General features: G+C 43.2%; 1 protein-coding gene across 5 annotated transcripts in view; it reads left to right on the top strand.

Moving 5' to 3' along the window:
* Positions 1-18,314, top strand: part of kdm5a (lysine demethylase 5A) — a 210,290-nt gene that overhangs the window by 85,034 nt on the left and 106,942 nt on the right. For all 5 annotated transcript variants that reach the window (XM_059652252.1, XM_048549592.2, XM_048549593.2 and 2 more), the window contains 4 exons: positions 4,326-4,507; positions 6,697-6,821; positions 13,306-13,456; positions 16,955-17,069. In XM_059652252.1, coding sequence (XP_059508235.1) covers positions 4,326-4,507; positions 6,697-6,821; positions 13,306-13,456; positions 16,955-17,069 — 573 coding nt within the window. The remainder of the gene's footprint in view (positions 1-4,325; positions 4,508-6,696; positions 6,822-13,305; positions 13,457-16,954; positions 17,070-18,314) is intronic.

Genomic DNA, 18,314 nt, shown 5'->3' with positions numbered 1-18,314 from the left:
TGCTTTACAGTCCTTGAGTGGCCCTACCGTTTGGTCATTTTCTTATTCCTCACATTGATTTAAAAAGACGTGGAGATTTCCTTGATCCTATCTGCCAAGGTTTTCTCATGCCCCATGTAGCTCTCCTGAGTCTTTCTTCAGCTCCTTCCTGACTAACTTGTATCCCTTTGGAGCCTTTTCTGTTCCTTGTTTCCTCAACCTTGTATAAGCCTCCTTCTTCCTCTTAACCAGTCGTTCAACCTCACTTTAGAACCAAGTCTCCCTCACTCGACCGCAACTTCCCTGCCTGCTAGGGACACACATTTCGAGCACACATTATGCATTCCTTAAACATTCTCCACGTTTCAATAGTGCTCTTCCCTGACAGCATATTTTCCCATTTTATGTTACCCAGTTCTTGCCTAACAGAATTACAATTATCCTTCCCCCAATTATAAACCTTACCCTGTTGTAGGTACCGATCTTTTTACGTGACTAATGTATAAGTAACAGTTATGATTGCTACTGCCAAAATGCTCTCCTACCAACAGATCTAACCCTTGTCCCGGTTCATTGCCAAGCACCAAATCCAAAGTGGCCTCTCCTCATGTTGGCCTCTATACAAACTGTGTCAGGAATCCTTCCTGAATGCACTGGACAAAATCTGCTCCATCTAAACTATTACAAACTAAAAAGATTCTCTGAATCCCCTATTCCCAATTCCTCGACCTCCGTCGCATCTGCTCCCACGATAAGACATTCCACTCCCGCACATCCCAGGTGTCCAAGTTCTTCCAGGACCGCAACTTGCCCCCCACAGTGATCGAGAACGCCCTTGACCGCGTCTCCCGTATTTCCCGCAACACATCCCTCACACCCCGCCCCCGCCACAACCGCCCTCAGAGGATCCCCCTCGTTCTCACACACCACCCTACCAACCTCCGGATACAACGCATCACCCTCCAACACTTCCGCCATTTACAATCCAACCCCACCACCCAAGACATTTTTCCATCCCCGCCCCTGTCTGCTTTCCGGAGAGACCACTCTCTCCGTGACTCCCTTGTTCGCTCCACACTGCCCTCCAACCCCACCACACCCGGCACCTTCCCCTGCAACCGCAGGAAATGCTACACTTGCCCCCACACCTCCTCCCTCACCCCTATCCCAGGCCCCAAGATGACATTCCACATTAAGCAGAGGTTCACCTGCACGTCTGCCAACGTGGTATACTGCATCCACTGTACCCGGTGCGGCATCCTCTACATTGGGGAAACCAAGCGGAGACTTGGGGACCACTTTGCAGAACACCTCCTCTCAGTTCGCAACAAACAACTGCACCTCCCAGTCGCAAACCATTTCCACTCCCCCTCCCATTCTCTAGATGACATGTCCATCATGGGCCTCCTGCAGTGCCACAATGATGCCACCCAAAGGTTGCAGGAACAGCAACTCATATTCCGCCTGGGAACCCTGCAGCCTAATGTGGACTTCACCAGTTTCAAAATCTCCCCTTCCCCTACTGCATGCCTAAACCAGCCCAGTTCGTCCCCTCCCCCCTCTGCACCACACAACCAGCCCAGCTCCTCCCCCCCCACCCCCACCCCACTGCATCCCAAAACCAGTCCAACCTGTCTCTGCTTCCCTAACCGGTTCTTCCTCTCACCCATCCCTTCCTCCCACCCCAAGCCGCACCCCCATCTACCTACTAACCTCATCCCACCTCCTTGACCTGTCCGTCTTCCCTGGACTGACCTATCCCCTCCCTAGTTCCCCACCTACACTCTCTCCACCTATCTTCTTTACTCTCCATCTTCGGTCCGCCTCCCCCTCTCTCCCTATTTATTCCAGTTCCCTCCCCCCATCCCCTTCTCTGATGAAGGGTCTAGGCCCGAAACGTCAGCTTTTGTGCTCCTGAGATGCTGCTTGGCCTGCTGTGTTCATCCAGCCTCACATTTTATTATCTTGGAATTCTCCAGCATCTGCAGTTCCCATTATCTCTGATGCCATTCTAACAGAATTCACTTCACACCTTAAGAAATGCGCCACTGGATGCAACAAAGACATTGGGTCCGGACAACACATGGAAGAACTCCATAAATAGCTTTGAATTCAGCCAAGATTACATCCCACCTTGAAATTAGTTCCAGAAAGTCTGGAAAAGACTTTATGCTCAAGCAGATGGCACATGTTGACTGGTAATAGGGACCTTTTCAAGCATGTAATTCATCTGGCAGGGAGCAATCTGAGTTTGAATTGGGTTTTAGACTGTTCTTTCCATCAAAAGGAATCTGGCTGATGAAGCTATAGCATGAAGACTTGAAAGCTGTCTGCCTAACCTCGCATTAGCAGGCCTTTGAAGCTCAGAGAATAGGCAACAGTAATGAGTATTACTCAAGAAAAAAACTGTTGATGCCGGAAATGAGAAACAAACACGCACGTTGCTGAGAAAACTTGTCAGGTCTGGCAGCATCTCTGGAGAGAAAGCAGAACTGGCCGTTCTAGAGTGTATTAGCTAGAAGGAGAGGTTGGACAAACTTGGATTGTTTTCACTTCGCGGGAGGTTGAGGGACAACTTGTTAGAAGCGCATAAAATTACGAAATTAATGGATAGGCTGAATAGTTGGAGTCTCTTTTTCCAGGGTGGAAGTGACAAATACTAAGGGGTAGAGGTTTAAGATGAGAAGCAAAAAGTTTAAGAGATGTGCGAAGGAAGTTTTATTTCCCCGCAAAAGGTGATTGATGCCTGGAATGCGCTTGCAGGAAGGGTGGCAGAAGCAGATAATTAGTAACTTTTCATGTGATAACCTAGTAACTGCCAGAAGGTAGTGGAGGCCAACTCTCTGGGCACTTTGAAGAAAGCAATGGATAGAGCTCTTTAAGATAGTGGAATCAGGGGTTATGGGGATAATGCAGGAACAGGATACTGATTGTGGATGATCAGCCATGATCATAATGAATGGTGGTGCTGGTTCGAAGGGCCGAATGGCCTACTCCTGCACCTATTGTCTATTGTCTACTTCTGAAGTTCCTCCATATTGCAACTGTATGGTCCCTGACAACATTTCTTTGTTGTATCCTGTGTCACTTTTTTGTTTTTCTTTGATGTGAAGTAATTTCAAGTAGTTGAAGTCCAGCATCTCTTCTCTAGCCACATACTATATACCTTCCCTATTTTAAGTGTCAGGTAGCTTAGTGGGTTGAATGGCTGCTTTGTAAGGCAGAGTGATGTCAACAACATACATCCAGTTCCTGCCCTGGTTGAGATTGCCATGAAGGATTTTCCTTTTCAACCACTCCTCCCCTGAGGTTAAACCACCGTCAGTTGGCTCGTGCTCTACTGAGAGCGCAGCTTGACGGCCTGGTAAGACGATGGCCAGTCTTCCGTTCCTTGTCTTGGCAACTTTCTGAAGGTAAATTGAATGGTTTTACACCGTCTATGTCACTGACCTCCAGGTAAGTTTTTTTTTGACTACATATAATTTGCTCATCTCTTGCTTTTAACTACTGGCTAGCTTCCCATAATCCATAGCCCATTAACTTGAGGCCATCCAAAACTTTGCCCATGTCTCTGCTTGCCTTATGATCGGAGTTTAGTTGAGATGAGGTGAGGCCTGTCTGCCAGTTGCAGAACTGGTGGGTGTGCTACAATGCCTTTCTCCAGAAGCCTGGCAATATTTTGATTATTGTCCAAGCAAGGGCCTAACTATCAGGTTTCCCACTGAATTAAGGATAAAGTCAAGTAAAACTCCTACAACCAATTGCACTTCAGTATTGGTAGTGCCAACTGGAATTGTTATTGGACTGGAGCTGTTATGATGGATTCTCCAGGGCGCGGAAACTGGTGTGAAATGTAGCTCAAAGGAGATGGGAGGGACTGTGGCAGCCAACAGGAAAAGGGTAGTTTTTTCGGCCCCCTCTTTTGGTCCAGAGGCTCCCATTCGAGCACAGAGCATGAGAATGAGGGCTTTGCTAAATTGGAAGTAACCTTTTCAGTGGTCCAAGGGTCAATATGCTTATGAATTGTTTTCATGTAGAAACAAACATTTCTGGGGAACAGTCTTTCAGCACTAATGGTCAGGATTTCAAATGCACTTGATGGGATGGTGGGTGTGAATTCATTTTAGTCTTTACAGAGTGAATTGGGGAAACGTTTGAAAGAGAAGACAATGCAGGGAAATGTTATGAATGGAACAAAAAGCTGGCCAAGCCGACAACATCTCCATTCCATGAGCAAATTTTAAGAAAAACTTCTAAAATATTCAGCAGGCTAGGTTTGTGGGGTGAGAGGAATCAAGTTAACATTCTCTATTCCAGATTCAATTGAAAATTCTATCCATTTCTAGGGTATTGTTGATTCTGAACAAGAGGCATTTGAACTGCTACCAGATGATGAACGACAGTGTGAGACTTGCAAAACAACATGTTTCCTGTCTGCTGTTACATGTACCTGTGATCCCAATCGGCTTGTGTGTCTTTATCACGTTAAGGATCTCTGCAAGTGCCCAGTACCGAACCTGTGTCTCAGGTAAGTCCATTTATTCTGTATATCAGTACAGTTAAACTGATTAGGACCTTTAAAAATAACCAAAGACAATATGGCCAATGTTATGAAAGTGTTCTTTTCTTGGTTAGTATTCTCATCTGTGATGAAGCCACTTTCCATGGGGGCTGTCCGAAATGACCACCTTTTCCAGCAAACTCTGTTTTTTGTACCTGATTTACAGCATTTGCAATTCTTTCAGTTTTTCATCTTTTCCCTCAACCAAGGTATTCCTCTCCCTGCCCCATTTCCTGCACTTCTGCCCTCACCTTTTTCTTCTCTTGCACAACACTGATAAGGCCGTGTTCCCCCCACCCTCAGCCATAAGCTGTCATTTCTGGCTCCAGCAGGATGTCACCATTAGACACACATTTCCCTCTTCTCACTTGTCAGCATTCCACAGGGACTGTTCCATATGAGACACCGTGGCCGTCTACTCCAGCACTCCCAATGTTGAACATAAAACAGTATAGAACAGGAGCAGGCCCTTTTGGTCGACTATATCCATGCTGACCATGATGCCATTCTAAACTGATCCCATTTTAGTGCAGCTGGTGCTTATCGCTCTACTCCCTAGCTGTTCATGTGCCTGTTTAAATCCTCTTAAAATTATCTGCTTCTGCCACCTTCCCTGCACGCACATTCCAGGCATTAATCACCTTTTGCGGGGAAATAAAACTTCCTTCGCATATCTCCCTTAAACTTTTTGCTTCCCATCTTAAACTTCTACCCCTTAGTATTTGTCACTTCCACCCTGGAAAAGAGACTCCAACTATTCAGCCTATCCATTAATTTCATAATTTTATGTGCTTCTAACAAGTTGCCCCTCAACCTCCCACGCTTAAATGAAAACAATCCAAGTTTGTCCAACCTCTCCTAGCTAAGACACTCCAATCTAGGCAACACATTAGTAACAAAATCAAAGTTGCTGGAAAAGATCAGAGGGTCTGGCAGCATCGGTGAAGGAAAAAAGTTTAACGTTTCGGGTCTGGTGACCCTTCCTTAGAACATTCTGCTAAACTTCATTTGCATCCTCTTCAAAGCGTCCACATCCTTTATAGTGTGCGGAGCAGAACTGCACGCGGTGCTCCAAATGTGGCCTAACTAAAGTCTTTTATACAGCTGCTGTATGGCTTGCCAATTTTTATAGTCAGTGATGGAGTCAAGCATGTCAAATGCCACCTTCATCTTTTACTCATTTGTACTTCTACCTTCAGGGAGCTGAGGACTTGTACCCCAAGATTGCTCTGTATCAGTGTTCCTAAGGTTCCTGCCATTTACTTACTTACTCTTGCATTTGACCTCCCAAAATGTATCGTCTCATACCTGACGGAATCAAACTCCATGTTCCATTTCTCTGACCATCTTTTCCAACTGATCATGTTTTGACAACGTTTTTAGACATGGACTACTTGTACTGAAACTAGATAAGTGTTGAGCTGAAGGAACAGGAAAGCTGATACTTAGGTCAGGGCATTTCTTCAGAAATGGGGAGGGGAGCTCAGAAATAAACAGAGCAGGGGTGGGGCTGGGGAAGGGAGGTGTGGGATGGTTTTGACCTTTGGACTGTAGGCTCCCGAGACAGAATATGAAGTGGTGCTCCTCCAGTTTGTGGGGGGCATCATTGTGACACTGGAGGTGGCACAGGATGGATATGTCACCCAGGGAGTGGGAGGGGAAGTTTTAATAAATCACCTGTGAACTGGAGGAGCAGTACTTCCTATTCCACTTCTGGAACCTACAGCCTGATAGCCTAAACAGTTTCAAAATCTTCCCACCTGTGGCCTCATCCCATACTCAATCCTCCCTTTCATCCCTGCCTCCTTGACCTGACAGACGTGTCCCTCTTCTCTCCCACTCATCCTCTACTTGCACCTCACTGACCAATCCTGACCACTGCCAACCTTCCCCAGCCCGAGCCCACTCTTCTTTTCTGAGCTCCCCTCTGCATCTCTATTTCTGAAGAAGGGTCCCGAACTGAAACGTCAGCTTTCCTGTTCCTCTGATGCTGCCTTGCCTGCTGTGTTCCTCCAGCTTCACGCTGTTATTTCTGTCTCCAGCATCTGCAGTTCTTGCAGTGATATGTACTGAAACTGTTTCTTCTGTCCAATACAATACGGAAATCAAAATAAGGAGTTGGTGATTGGCAAAGGTTTTCTCTTTCCCCAAACTAGATATCGTTATACACTGGATGAGCTCCCATCAATGCTTTATGGAGTTAAGGAGCGTGCCCAGTCATATGACAACTGGGTGAGTAAAGTGAGAGAAGCCTTGGAAGCAGAGCTTAATCACAAGAAAGGTATGTTTTTAATTTAATTTCTTTATATTCATAATACTTGTATAAAAAAAAATCTTCTAGGACAACGCATCTTCTGGTCAACTGTTAGATTGTACTGTCTTAATCTACTATGAGGCTTAGACTTGTGGATTTAAGGGGCAGGGGTGGGTCTGAGTGGAATGCTTTTCGGATGGTCAAAGCAGACTAGATGGCATTGAGGGTGAGAGTAGAAAGACTCTGTCAGTCAGTTTTATTTCAGACAAAGTTGCATTATTTAAGTGATTTGTGCTGTGAATAATGTATGACCATAATGTGTATACTACCAGCATTGCATTTCTATTTCTTGGTATGTTTTAAATTGAATATGTGGATTTCTTGATCATCTAGAATATATGATCAATTGATATAGATGCCAGTTATAAGGTTTGCAGTATTTATTCTATAGTGCAGAAAACATTTATGTAATGCCCTGACAATTGCCCAGTGGCTCCCTCAGAACCAGTTGGAGTATGGCATTGGAGCAGAAACAAGCTAATTCTAGAAACATAAGAATAGGAGCTGGAGCAATCCTTTCAACCCACTGCGTCTGCTTTTCATTTGTGACTTTTGGGTATCGCAATCCAGCTCCTGGTGTAGGCAATTGACCATTTGTAAGTAATTTTCTGATTGTTGATTCATTTGGTCTGGTCCATAACAAGCTGGGGGCTCCTGTTGGGATCAACGTTTGTAATTCCAGGCTGGGTTTAGGATTATTGGCCTCAAAGGCTGTGTGTGGTTTGTACTGGTGTTTCATGTTTCGGGTGTTGCATTCAGTTGGTTTAAATATAGCATGCCTAGTGTAGTAAAAGCTCTTTCAGACACTAACGGTTTCCTGCCAGTGGAAGAAGTCAGTTTTACAGAAAATGAGCACAGTGAAGCTTTTGAAATTGGCAGACAAGTTAGAGTTGGGGTTTCCTTTGTCTGTGTGAAAAGGGAAAGTAATTGCAACAATAGCTTGACATTCACGATCTCTGGAATGCTATTGGAATAATTTGAAAATGGCTAAAATTCAATTGCAAATGAAGCAGCTTGAACATGAGAAGGAAATGAAACAAATCTGAATTACGATTGAAAGCTGAAGAAAGGCAGAAAGAGAATTTCTGTTGCAGAGGAAAAAGAAAAAGCAGGAAGGCCCGAGCAGAAGAAAAGGAGAAAGTTTTTGAACTTAAGATTGGAACTAGAAACTCAGTTGAGTTAAATTGGTGAAGGTAGTGGTGAAAGGTAGGAGTTGTGATGAGGACAGTGGAGCACAATCCCATTGTAGCCAAAAAGCCTAGTGGGAATCTGTTTAAATACATCCTAAAGTTGACTAAGTTCGATGAGAAGAATGTAGAAGCCTTTTCCATTTAATTTTGAGAAAGTGGCTAAACAAAGAAAATGGCTAGTGACCATGTGTGTATTATTGATCTGAATCAAGTTGACAGGTAGTGCTGGTGTGGTATTTGCATCACTTTTTTTTTATAGAAGAGGTATCCAGGGAGTATAAGGACGTGAAAAGCACCATCTTAAGTGCTTACGAGCTTGTGCTAGAAGTCTACAGACAAGATTGCAAGAATCTAAGGAGGAATCCTGCTCAAATGTACATTTTGTTTGATCCTTTCAAACTCAGTAATTTTGATAGGTGCATAGAGCATTGAAATCAGACCAGACACATTGTGGTCTTTGAGAATTATTTTGGAGGCGTTCAAAAATTCACTTCCTGATAGAGCAAGAACTCATGTGGGAAAAAAAATGAGCATTAAGACTGTAAGATTAGCAGTGGAAATGGCAGTTGGTTATGGGTTACAGAGTCAGATGTACAGTACAGAAACCCACCGTTCGGCCCAACTCATCCACGCTGACCAGGTAACCGAAATTAGCCTGGAGTTCACTTCAACTGACGAAGGAGCAGCACTCCGAGAGGATGTAATTTCAAATAAACCTGTTGGATTATAACCTGTCTTCATGGGATTTCTGATCTCTTCCACTTCAATCCAACACTGGCACTTCGCATCAATCTGTAGGATAGAGATTTGGGACAGGTGAAATCCTCAGATGGTGAGGGAAGAGGAGATCTCATTGAAGATAGCCAAGACAGTTTATCATGGCCAAAAGGAAACCCCTGGGGCTGTGGGTGGGGAGAGGGGGTGGTGGAAGAGGTAAAAACACATAGGTGATTTTGAATTCAATGTTTAAACAAACAAATAATCTGTCTAATTATGACCACAATCTATTGTCGAATGTTGGAAAAACCCATCTGGTTTAGGGAAGGAAACTGCCATCCTTACCTGTTCTGGCCTGCATTGACTCCAGGCCCATATTTGTGGTTGACTCTCTGGGCAGTGAGGGATAAGCAGTAAGTGCGAGCCTAGCCAGTGATGCCCTCATCCTGTGAATGAATGGGGGAAAAAAAATAGTGAGATATGGAATTTGTGGTGAGAATTGCAGTGTTCCATTATATAAAGTGAGGTTTCCCAGTCTAATGAAAAGTGAAGTAATGGTCAGAGTAATAAAGAAATTCTTTGATCTGAAATACAATTATCCTTGGTAATATAGCTGGATCATGGGTGGGAGTGATACCTACTGTGAAAAGCTAGTGTAAAACCTTAGAGATCTGATTATTTAAGAAGTTACCACAAAGTCAGGATAATCCCAGGAAATACAAGGTCAAAAAGTCACAGGGTGAAGGAAAAGGAGAAATTAAGGAGTAAAGATAAGGACATTGAAGTTCAGTTACTAGAAACTCTTTGTTCAAAGGATTGAGAGAAGACAAACAAGAACAGATGGAAAATGAAGTGGATAATTTTGGATACGAACTAACTACAGAAGTACAATCTGATTAAAGACCCAATTTTACATCACTGTTGTTCGCGGAAGTTATGGATAGCTTAGGAATAAAAGTATTCACATCTACTGCATCCCATCCAAAATTGCCAGGAACATTAGAATGGTGGTATCAAACTTTAAAGTCTATGTTGAGGGCTTATAGTCAAGACTGTTCAGAGCATTGGGATAAAGAAATTCCCTTTGTAGTTTTTGCAATTAGACTAGTACCTAATGAATCTACCAAATTCAGTCTGTTTGAAGTAGTTTTGGGCACAAGGTGAGAGGATGACTGAAATTACTTAAGGAGAAAATCAGAGTCTATGTTTCGTTTTGGACTGTCAAATTTTCGGAAAAGATTAAATGGAGCATGTGAGTTGGTTAGTTAGCATTTGAAAGCAGCACACCATGTGATTAAACAGGAAGCAGACAAAAGATCAAAAATTCATAATTTTGCTAGTAAAGTGCTACTCCCAGTGTTAGGTGAACCCTTAAAGGCAAGGTTTAGCAGGCCTTATCAAATCAAAAGGAAATTGAGTGAGGTGAATTATTTGATAAGAATGCCAGGTAGAAAAATGTGTCATGTGAACATGTTCAAAAGGTTTTTTGATCAGGAAGGGAAACAAAAGGTCAATGTGTTACTGGTTACAGTGCAGTGAAGAACTAAGGTCACCTGATAATGAATTGGACATGCCACAGTAAATTGAACAATGAGGAAGTTCTCAAAAATTAGGTTAAATTATTGAGTTCCCTTCCAGAGGAAAAGCAAATGACCTGAAAGAGTTATTACAAACTTGAAGGAGATATGTGAAAATAAACTGGGAAGTACTAGTTTGATTATGATGCAGATACAGGAAATGCTGTTCCAATTCAGCAATATCATTAAGACTAAATTTAAGTTGGCTCAGGTACAAAAAGAGATTGAACATATACTCAAAGACAATATAATCAAAGTGACTCCCAGTGAATGGGGCTCACCTATAGTAATGGTACCAAAACCATATGCTACCCAGTGATTGTGTAGATTATTGCCAGTGCAAGTTACGTAATCTGATTCATATCCTATTCTATGCTTGGAAGACTGTAGTGAGAAGGTGAGGCAAGCAACTTGTACTTCAAACTTGTACTTCAAAGTTGGACTTATTCAGAGGATACTGGCAGGTACCTTTTTATCTCAAGGAACAAAGGAAATTTCTGCTTTCGTGATGCCAAATGGATTGGAGCAGTTTAAAGTCACCTCTTTTTGGTATGAAAAATGTGCCAGTTGCATTTCGAAGACTACCCACTGCCCCAGTGTTAGCCATGGTGTGATCCACTGCCCCAGTGTTCGCCATGCCTAATTATGAGAAACCATTCAAAGTGGCTATCGATGCAAGTAATGTGGGTGTCGGTGCTGCACTCTTGCTGCGAGAAGACAACGAGAAAATAGAAAGACCTGTTAACAAAACCAGGTATCAATCCTGGTATAATGAAGAGTGCACAGGGCTTGCCAGGAGCAGCATGCAGCCTACTTGAAAATAAGTGGCAAGTGATGTAGAAGGCCTAGGAATTCCACAACCAACATAGCAATTCCTTTCAACACTTAATTCCAGTTTCGGGAGAGCGCTTGTTTCTCAGAATTTACACATGCCTAGGTGATCAGTTTTGTTGCCTGTCTAAAACACCAATCAATACGAGCAAAACAAATCGCACCTTTTGCATTCTAAATAGTTGTGCTGTAAGAACTTGGAGCTGGAGTAGGCAATTCAACCCCTCAAGCTTGCTCGTTATTTGATATTATGGCTGATCTGATCTTGGCCTCAACTTCACTATCCTGCCTGCTCTCCGTAACACTTCATTCTGTTAATAAGTAAAAATTTGTCTGTCTCTTAAAATTTACTCATGTACTAGTATTTGCCATACTGTGGGCTAGTAAATTCCATAGAATTTTGAACCTTTTGAGAGAAATAATTTCTCCTTATTTTTGTTGTAGGCCTGCTATCCCTCATCCTAAAACTACAACCTCTCATTCCAGATTATCCCCTTATAAGGAAACATTGTTTCTACATCTGCTTTAGAATCTTGTACACCTCAATTAGATCGCTCATTCTTCTATTGATTAATTGATTTGATTTATTGTTGTCACATACCCAAGTACAGTGAAAAGCTTTGTGAGCAGTACAAGCAAATTACAGTAATGAAGGACATAGGGTGCTTGGACAGTGAGGTGTACAGGTTACATTGCACAGGTGATGTGCAAGGCAAGATGAACATTATTTGAAGTGGAGGAGCTGGTGTTGGACTGGGTGGGCAAGGTCAAATCACATGACGCCGGATTTATAGCCCAACAGGTTTATTTGAAATCACAAGCTTTTGCATCACTGCTGCTTCATCAAGTGAAGTGGAGGGAAGCACAGGCACAGAATTTATAGGCAAGAGATCAAAAGATCTCAATGGTGTGAGCAGAGTATTGACAGGCTAAATGACAAGTCTCTGCAGGTGATTCGAGTGTCAACAGCTGAATAGCAAGTGAAGGATCAGAGATAATTACCACAAATTGAAAATAAGATTGTGTATAACTTCTTGAACATGTCATCTCAACATGTTGAAAATTTGTTGTGATTATCTGTCTCAATTAATTGGATCATAGGTCACCCCTTTACTTGCTGTTCAACTATTGATTCTTTATTCCCACCGTCTGACTCTTGATCACCTGCAGAGACTTGTCATTCAGCCTGTTGATACTCTGATCACACCATTTGTAGGATCTTTTGATCTCTTTGCCTATAAATTCTGTGCCTGTGTGCTTCTCGTACTTTCACCTGATGAAGCAGCAGTGCTCCAAAGCCTGTGATTTCAGATAAAACTGTTGGCTATAACCTGGAGTTGTGACTTGTAACGTTATTTGAAGTTAGGGAGTCCGTTCATCTAATTAAGAATGGAGAAGTTGTTGTTCTTGAACATGCTGGTGCGTGCATTCAAGCTTCTGTATCTTCTATCTTTTGGAAGAGGTTGTAGGAGAGCATTACTGGGGGTGGGGGGGGGGGGGGAGAGGAGGGGAGGATGGGGCGTAGGGGGGAGGACTCTTTGGCAGCCTTCCTGTGGCAGCAAAAGGTATAAGTGAAGTCCGTGAACGGCTTCTCTGATGGCCTGGGCTGTGCACACAACCTTCTGTAGTTTCCTATCATTCTGAGCAACACAGTTAAGTACCCAGATTGTATGCTTTCTGTGATTCATCTGTAAAAGTTGGTGAGGGTCCTTTATTGACAGGCCGAATTTCCTAAGCTGCCTGAGGAAGAAGAGGGGTTGTGCCGCTTTGACCGTCGCATTTATGTGGGATATCCAGGATAGATTGTCAGTTATAGTCACTGCTAAGAACTTGAGGCAGTCAACTTCCACTTGGTTGATGGGGATATGTCCCCCTTTCCTCCTGAAGTCAATGATCAGTTGTTTTACCAACATTGAGACTGAGGTTGTAGGTCTAAATACAAATTAAATTAAATCTCATCCCCAGGCCTAATTACAGAATAATTATTGCAGTTATTTCATTCCCGTCAGAGGAGATAAGTTTGATTCTGTTCTTTAAGCTCACTAAAAGCTGTTTTGCCTTGCTTATTTGCAAGTTGCTAATTTAGTGTGTATAGATGTGATGCAAAGTTTTATTGCTATCCTCACTCTTGATCAGATCTCTGCGAGCTGAAAACACTCCTGGAAGATGCAGAAGATAAGAAGTTTCCTGAGAATGATCTCTTGCGGCAACTGCGAGCAGCTGTGAAAGAGGCAGAGACTTGTGCTTCTATTGCCCAGCTGCTTGTCAGCAGGAAGCAGCGCAGCAGGTAAGCAGTGGGCTATCAGGGAGATTGGAGACTTGTGCTCTGCAGTGAAAAACTAATGCTGTTTTTTTCAAAAATTACTCTATTTTCTTGCTGTGTTTTGTCCTCTTGGTCACACTATTCCCTTGCATCCTCTCTCCCCTCTGCCTACGCCTACTTCTCTTTCTCTTCCCATGTCTCTTTTATACTTCACTGCCTGTGCCCCTGAATGTCATTTGTCTTATGAAAGAATGAAAGGTTTTTTTGATTTGGTGCTAGTTCACAACACAAGTTATTTAAGCATCCTGTCTCTACAGGTAGGCCATAAAGCAAATTACGACAATGGTGTTTTGAAAGATGACAAAGCAGTCAATGTCTAATGGATGAAGGCAGTATTTCTTCAAGGACTGGATATCTTAACCCTTTTGTTACTCAATAGAGATATTAGCTTGTCAAGAGGATTTCCTTTTGTTGTATGTAGCATTTTTTATGTATCGCTATACTATTGCATAGCTGGTTTATGCTGAGGCCCCCAGTGGTGAACGTTGCCTGTGCAAGGGCCCTTGCTTGTCCTCAACTTGTTTAGCAAAGGCCAGTCTAGCCATGCTGTTTCAAAGCCTGCCATTTAACCGACAGGGTTTTTGCAAGGAACTTGTTAGTAATTATGGTGTTTCCAAATCCTTAATCCAAAAGTAGACCATAAAAGCTTAAGGAGGTTACCCTATATGGCATGTGAGATGGAAGGAGTAGTGCAGGTGAACTCAACATGTTAGTGTGGAGTGGGATGGTTTCAACCAATTTGAGGAGTTTTAATCAGTGGGCAGATGTTGTGGGAGTGTGATTTACCATGAAGGTACAGTAAAGGGTTCTAATCATGATACATACTGTTGCATTCATTTGTGTCGACAAGATTTGTGTGTAAGATAACTGTTGCCACTTTTTTTACTGCAGAATATGATCAGGCAGGTTTTGAAACTTAGGCAGTACAGTGGTGTAGGTAAATCCAGTCACTTTAGTTAGCAGGCTGTTTCTGGTTTTGACTTGTGGCGCTTCCTTTTTTTTTCAGCAGTTTCAAAAGGTAAGGGTCCTGTCTGGAGTCAGTCTAATTATGTTGGGTTGAATTCATGCTTTCGTTGTGGCTGTCTCTGTACGTATGCTGTACTTTAGCACTGGCATTATGGCAGTGGGTTTAGAGGGATTCTATTTGAGACACCATGTGCAGCAGTAGCCCATTAGCTTTGTAATCCCTTTTGTTAAACGTCTAGTCTAGAGTGCAGAAGCATGGGGATGGGTAGCCTGACACATGGCATCAGCATGGATGAACTTTAGAGGATGTGGTTTTTGGTAGGTCGTGTCAGTATATTGTAAGGTGGGACGGGACAAATACAACTTTTTCTGCAGAAGGTGGTGAGCATGGAGCAGGCTGCCAGAGCTCGTGGTGAAAGCAAGTACAATTTTGTCATTTTTAAAAATATTTGGACAGGTACATGGATGGATAGGTATGGAAGGATGTGGACCAACACACAGGCAGATGCACTTTAATTGTGAAAACTGGGCAGCATGGACAAGTTGGGCTGAAGGGTTGTTTCCATGCTGTAGACATCCATGACTCCAAACAAAACAGCTTTAGGATGAATATTGAGTTTTGTGGTAGTCCACTAGGTGGTATACTTCATGCACTTATCCATTGCCAAAGATGGACTCCACCAAGGTGTATTTCAACAATGTCCTAACTCCAGTTGGATACCCCCTAGACAGCTTTAGGAGTAGGCCATTGTGCCACATGGGTACATATGGTGAATGCCAGAACACACACTACTGCATTTTGTAAGAATATGATGCTCAAAATTTTAAAAAATACTTCACAATAGTGAAATTGGCCAATAGCTGGCTGCCAGCTTTGGAATGATTGATTAATTTGATAGCCACCACTTGGAGCATGAGTTTTAAGATCTGGGTCAGCCAATTATGAGCAAATTATGACCAAGTTGTTTCAGAAGTTCAAGTGCTTTCTTACCGTAGCCTATTGATTTCAGGTCCCTTTATAGATTTCTCCATTTCTGAACTTTGTAGGGATACAATGTCTCCATGTTGTTCTTGGTATCTTTAAGTTTGCTACATTTTCTTTTCCAACAGTGTACTCAGTTGGTGTTTTGAAGCTAGATGAACCAATATTGCAATCTCTGTTTCTTTGCTCCCTGATAGGATTGGAGGGGCTCAGTTTCATGAGGAGTAACTCTTTTGTATAAGATGTATCTTTGGCTGAATACAGTTCAAGAGTGAACAGATTTTGGCCCTTGAAATTCAGGTCCTTTGGCAAAGTGAGAAGGAAAATGGATAGTCCTTAAGATGTCCTTTTTTAAAAAAGTAAAAGGCAAGATTGAGAGAATTCGCCAAATGTCCAACAAAATTTGTGCTTCTATTTCATTCTTAATTGCTGGCATGTTGATTGTAACTGGCCACTTGATGTTGGGAAATTGGAGTAGTTGCTTCAAAAAGAAAGACACGTATGCATTTTGTTTGGTGCTCTTCATGACCACCAGATGACTCAAAGCCTTTTACAATACTTAAGTGCTTTCACATTTATAATGTAGGAATTGTGCATTTGATTTGCAGTCTGCAATCTCCCATAAATATTGTAATAAGCAGGTAATCATTTTTGTGATGTTATGCGAGGTATAAATATCAGCCAAAATATTTGGATATAATCCCCCAGTCATCTTTGAAATAATGCTGAGAGATTTTTTAACATCCAGTTGAAAGGCAGGTGCAGCCTTTGTTTAATTTCTCATTCACAAGCTAGCACTTCTAACTATACAGCAGTCCTTTTCAGTACTTTGTTGGTGTGTTCCCTTGATTTTTTTTTGTGCTCAAACCCTGGGGTGCAGTTGTGATGCAAAGGCATGGCAGGGGACAGTTGTGACACGGTGGCTCAGTGGGTAGCACTGCTGCCTCACAGCGCCAGGGACCTGATTCCACCCTCTGGCGAGTGTGTGAGTTTGCATATTCTCCCCATGTCTGAATGGGTTTCCACTGGATGCCCCGGTTTCCTCCCATTGTCCAAAGATATGCAGGCTAGGTGGATGGCCGTGCTAAATTGCCCATGGTGTTCAGGGATCTGTAGGTTAGATGTGTTAGCCTTGGGAATGCAGTGTTACAGGGAAAGGGTAGGGGATTTGGTCTGGTTGGGATGCTGTTCAGCATGTCGGAATGGACTTGTTGGGCCGAAGGGCCTGTTTTCGCACTATAGGGAGTCTGTAAGTCCTGCAACTGGTCCAGGAATAGTTTGGTTAAGACCAATAATTTTAGTGCTCCTGTTTCTTGCATCCAGGTATTAACAACATTCTATTGAGCGCAGCCTGCACAAAAATAGTGGCAAGGAAATGTGCCCCAGAAACCCATGCACCAAATTGAGCTTGGTAATTATGGATAAAGGCTGAAATCTCTCAAACAAATAGAAATAAATTAAACACTTTGAAAACATGCTTGTAATCATTACCTTTTTATTTTGTCGACTTTTAGAAATAAATCAGAAGGTGGAAAGACTCGAACAAAGCTGACCGTCCATGAGCTGAAAGCGTTTGTACATCAGCTGTACAGCCTGCCTTGTGTTATCAGCCAAACTCGATTGGTTAAGGTAAGCATGTAGCAACTATAGCTGTGTTTTTATTATGACGCAGTTGACCATAGAGGAGTTGTTGGTGGTGGTGTTGGTTGAATAGAAACTATTGTGCCACGTACTTGCCCGATCCCAATTTGCCCGACTACTTTCTTCAAGTAGATAGCATCTAGTATGAACAAAGAGCGAGAGTGGGCAATTCAGCTCCTCAGGCCTGCTGTGCATTCAATAAGATCATAGGTGATCTGATTTTAACCTCAACTCTACGTTCCTACATATTCCTAATAGTCTTTCACCTATCTATTTGTCTATGTCTGCCTTAAAGATTTTAAATCTACATCTTCTGCCATTTTAGCAAGGCAATTCCAAAAACATTCAACCCTCTGATAATAAGAGATAACAAGGCATAGAGCTGGATGACCACAGCAGGAAAGCTGACATTTCGGGTCAAGACCCTTCTTTGGCAATGGGGGAGGGGAAGGGAATTCTGAAATAAATAGGGAGAGAGGGGGAGGTGTATAGAATATGGATAGAGGAGACAGACAGGACAAAGAGGTGGGGTTAGGTAAAAGTGAGTATAGGTGGGGAGTTATGGAGGGCATAGGTCGGTCTGGGGAGGATGGACAGGTCAAGGAAGCGGGATGAGGCCAGTGGGTCGGAGATGGATGTGGGGCTTGCGGTGGGAGGTGGGGATGAGCTGGGCTGATTTTGGGATGTGGTCAGGGGAGGGGAAATTTTGAAGCTTGTGAAGTCCACATTGATACCCTTGGGCTGCAGAGTTCCCAAGCGAAATAGGAGATGTTGTTCCTGCGGCCTTCGGTATCATTGTGGCAATGCAAGAGGCCCAGGATGCTCATGCCATCCAAGGAGTGGGAGGTGCAGTTGTTTGTGCGAAGCGAGCATAGGTGTTCCACAAAGCAGTCCCCAAGCCTCTGCTTGGTTTCCCCCCGTGTATAGTAGGCCACAACGGGAACAGCGGATATAGTATACGACGTTAGTAGATGTGCCGGTGAACATCTGTTTGATGTGGAAGGTCTTCTTTGGGCCTGGGATGGGGGTGAAGGGGGAGATGTAGGGGTAGCTGTAGCATTTGCTATGGTTCCAGGGAAAAGTGTTGGGTGTGGTGTGGCTGATGGGGGGTATGGAGTGGACAAGGGAGTCACGGAGAGTGTGGTCCCCCCAGGAAGCAGGTAAGGGTGGGAAGGGAAAAGTGTCTTTGGCAGTGGGGTCAGATTGCAGATGGCGAAAGTGTTGGAGGATGAT

The sequence above is a fragment of the Stegostoma tigrinum genome, chromosome 18 (assembly GCF_030684315.1).
Source record: "Stegostoma tigrinum isolate sSteTig4 chromosome 18, sSteTig4.hap1, whole genome shotgun sequence".
In the NCBI taxonomy this organism is placed as follows: domain Eukaryota; kingdom Metazoa; phylum Chordata; class Chondrichthyes; order Orectolobiformes; family Stegostomatidae; genus Stegostoma; species Stegostoma tigrinum.
The sequence above is the reverse complement of the archived record's forward strand: the minus strand, read 5'-3'. Positions and strand labels throughout refer to the sequence as shown.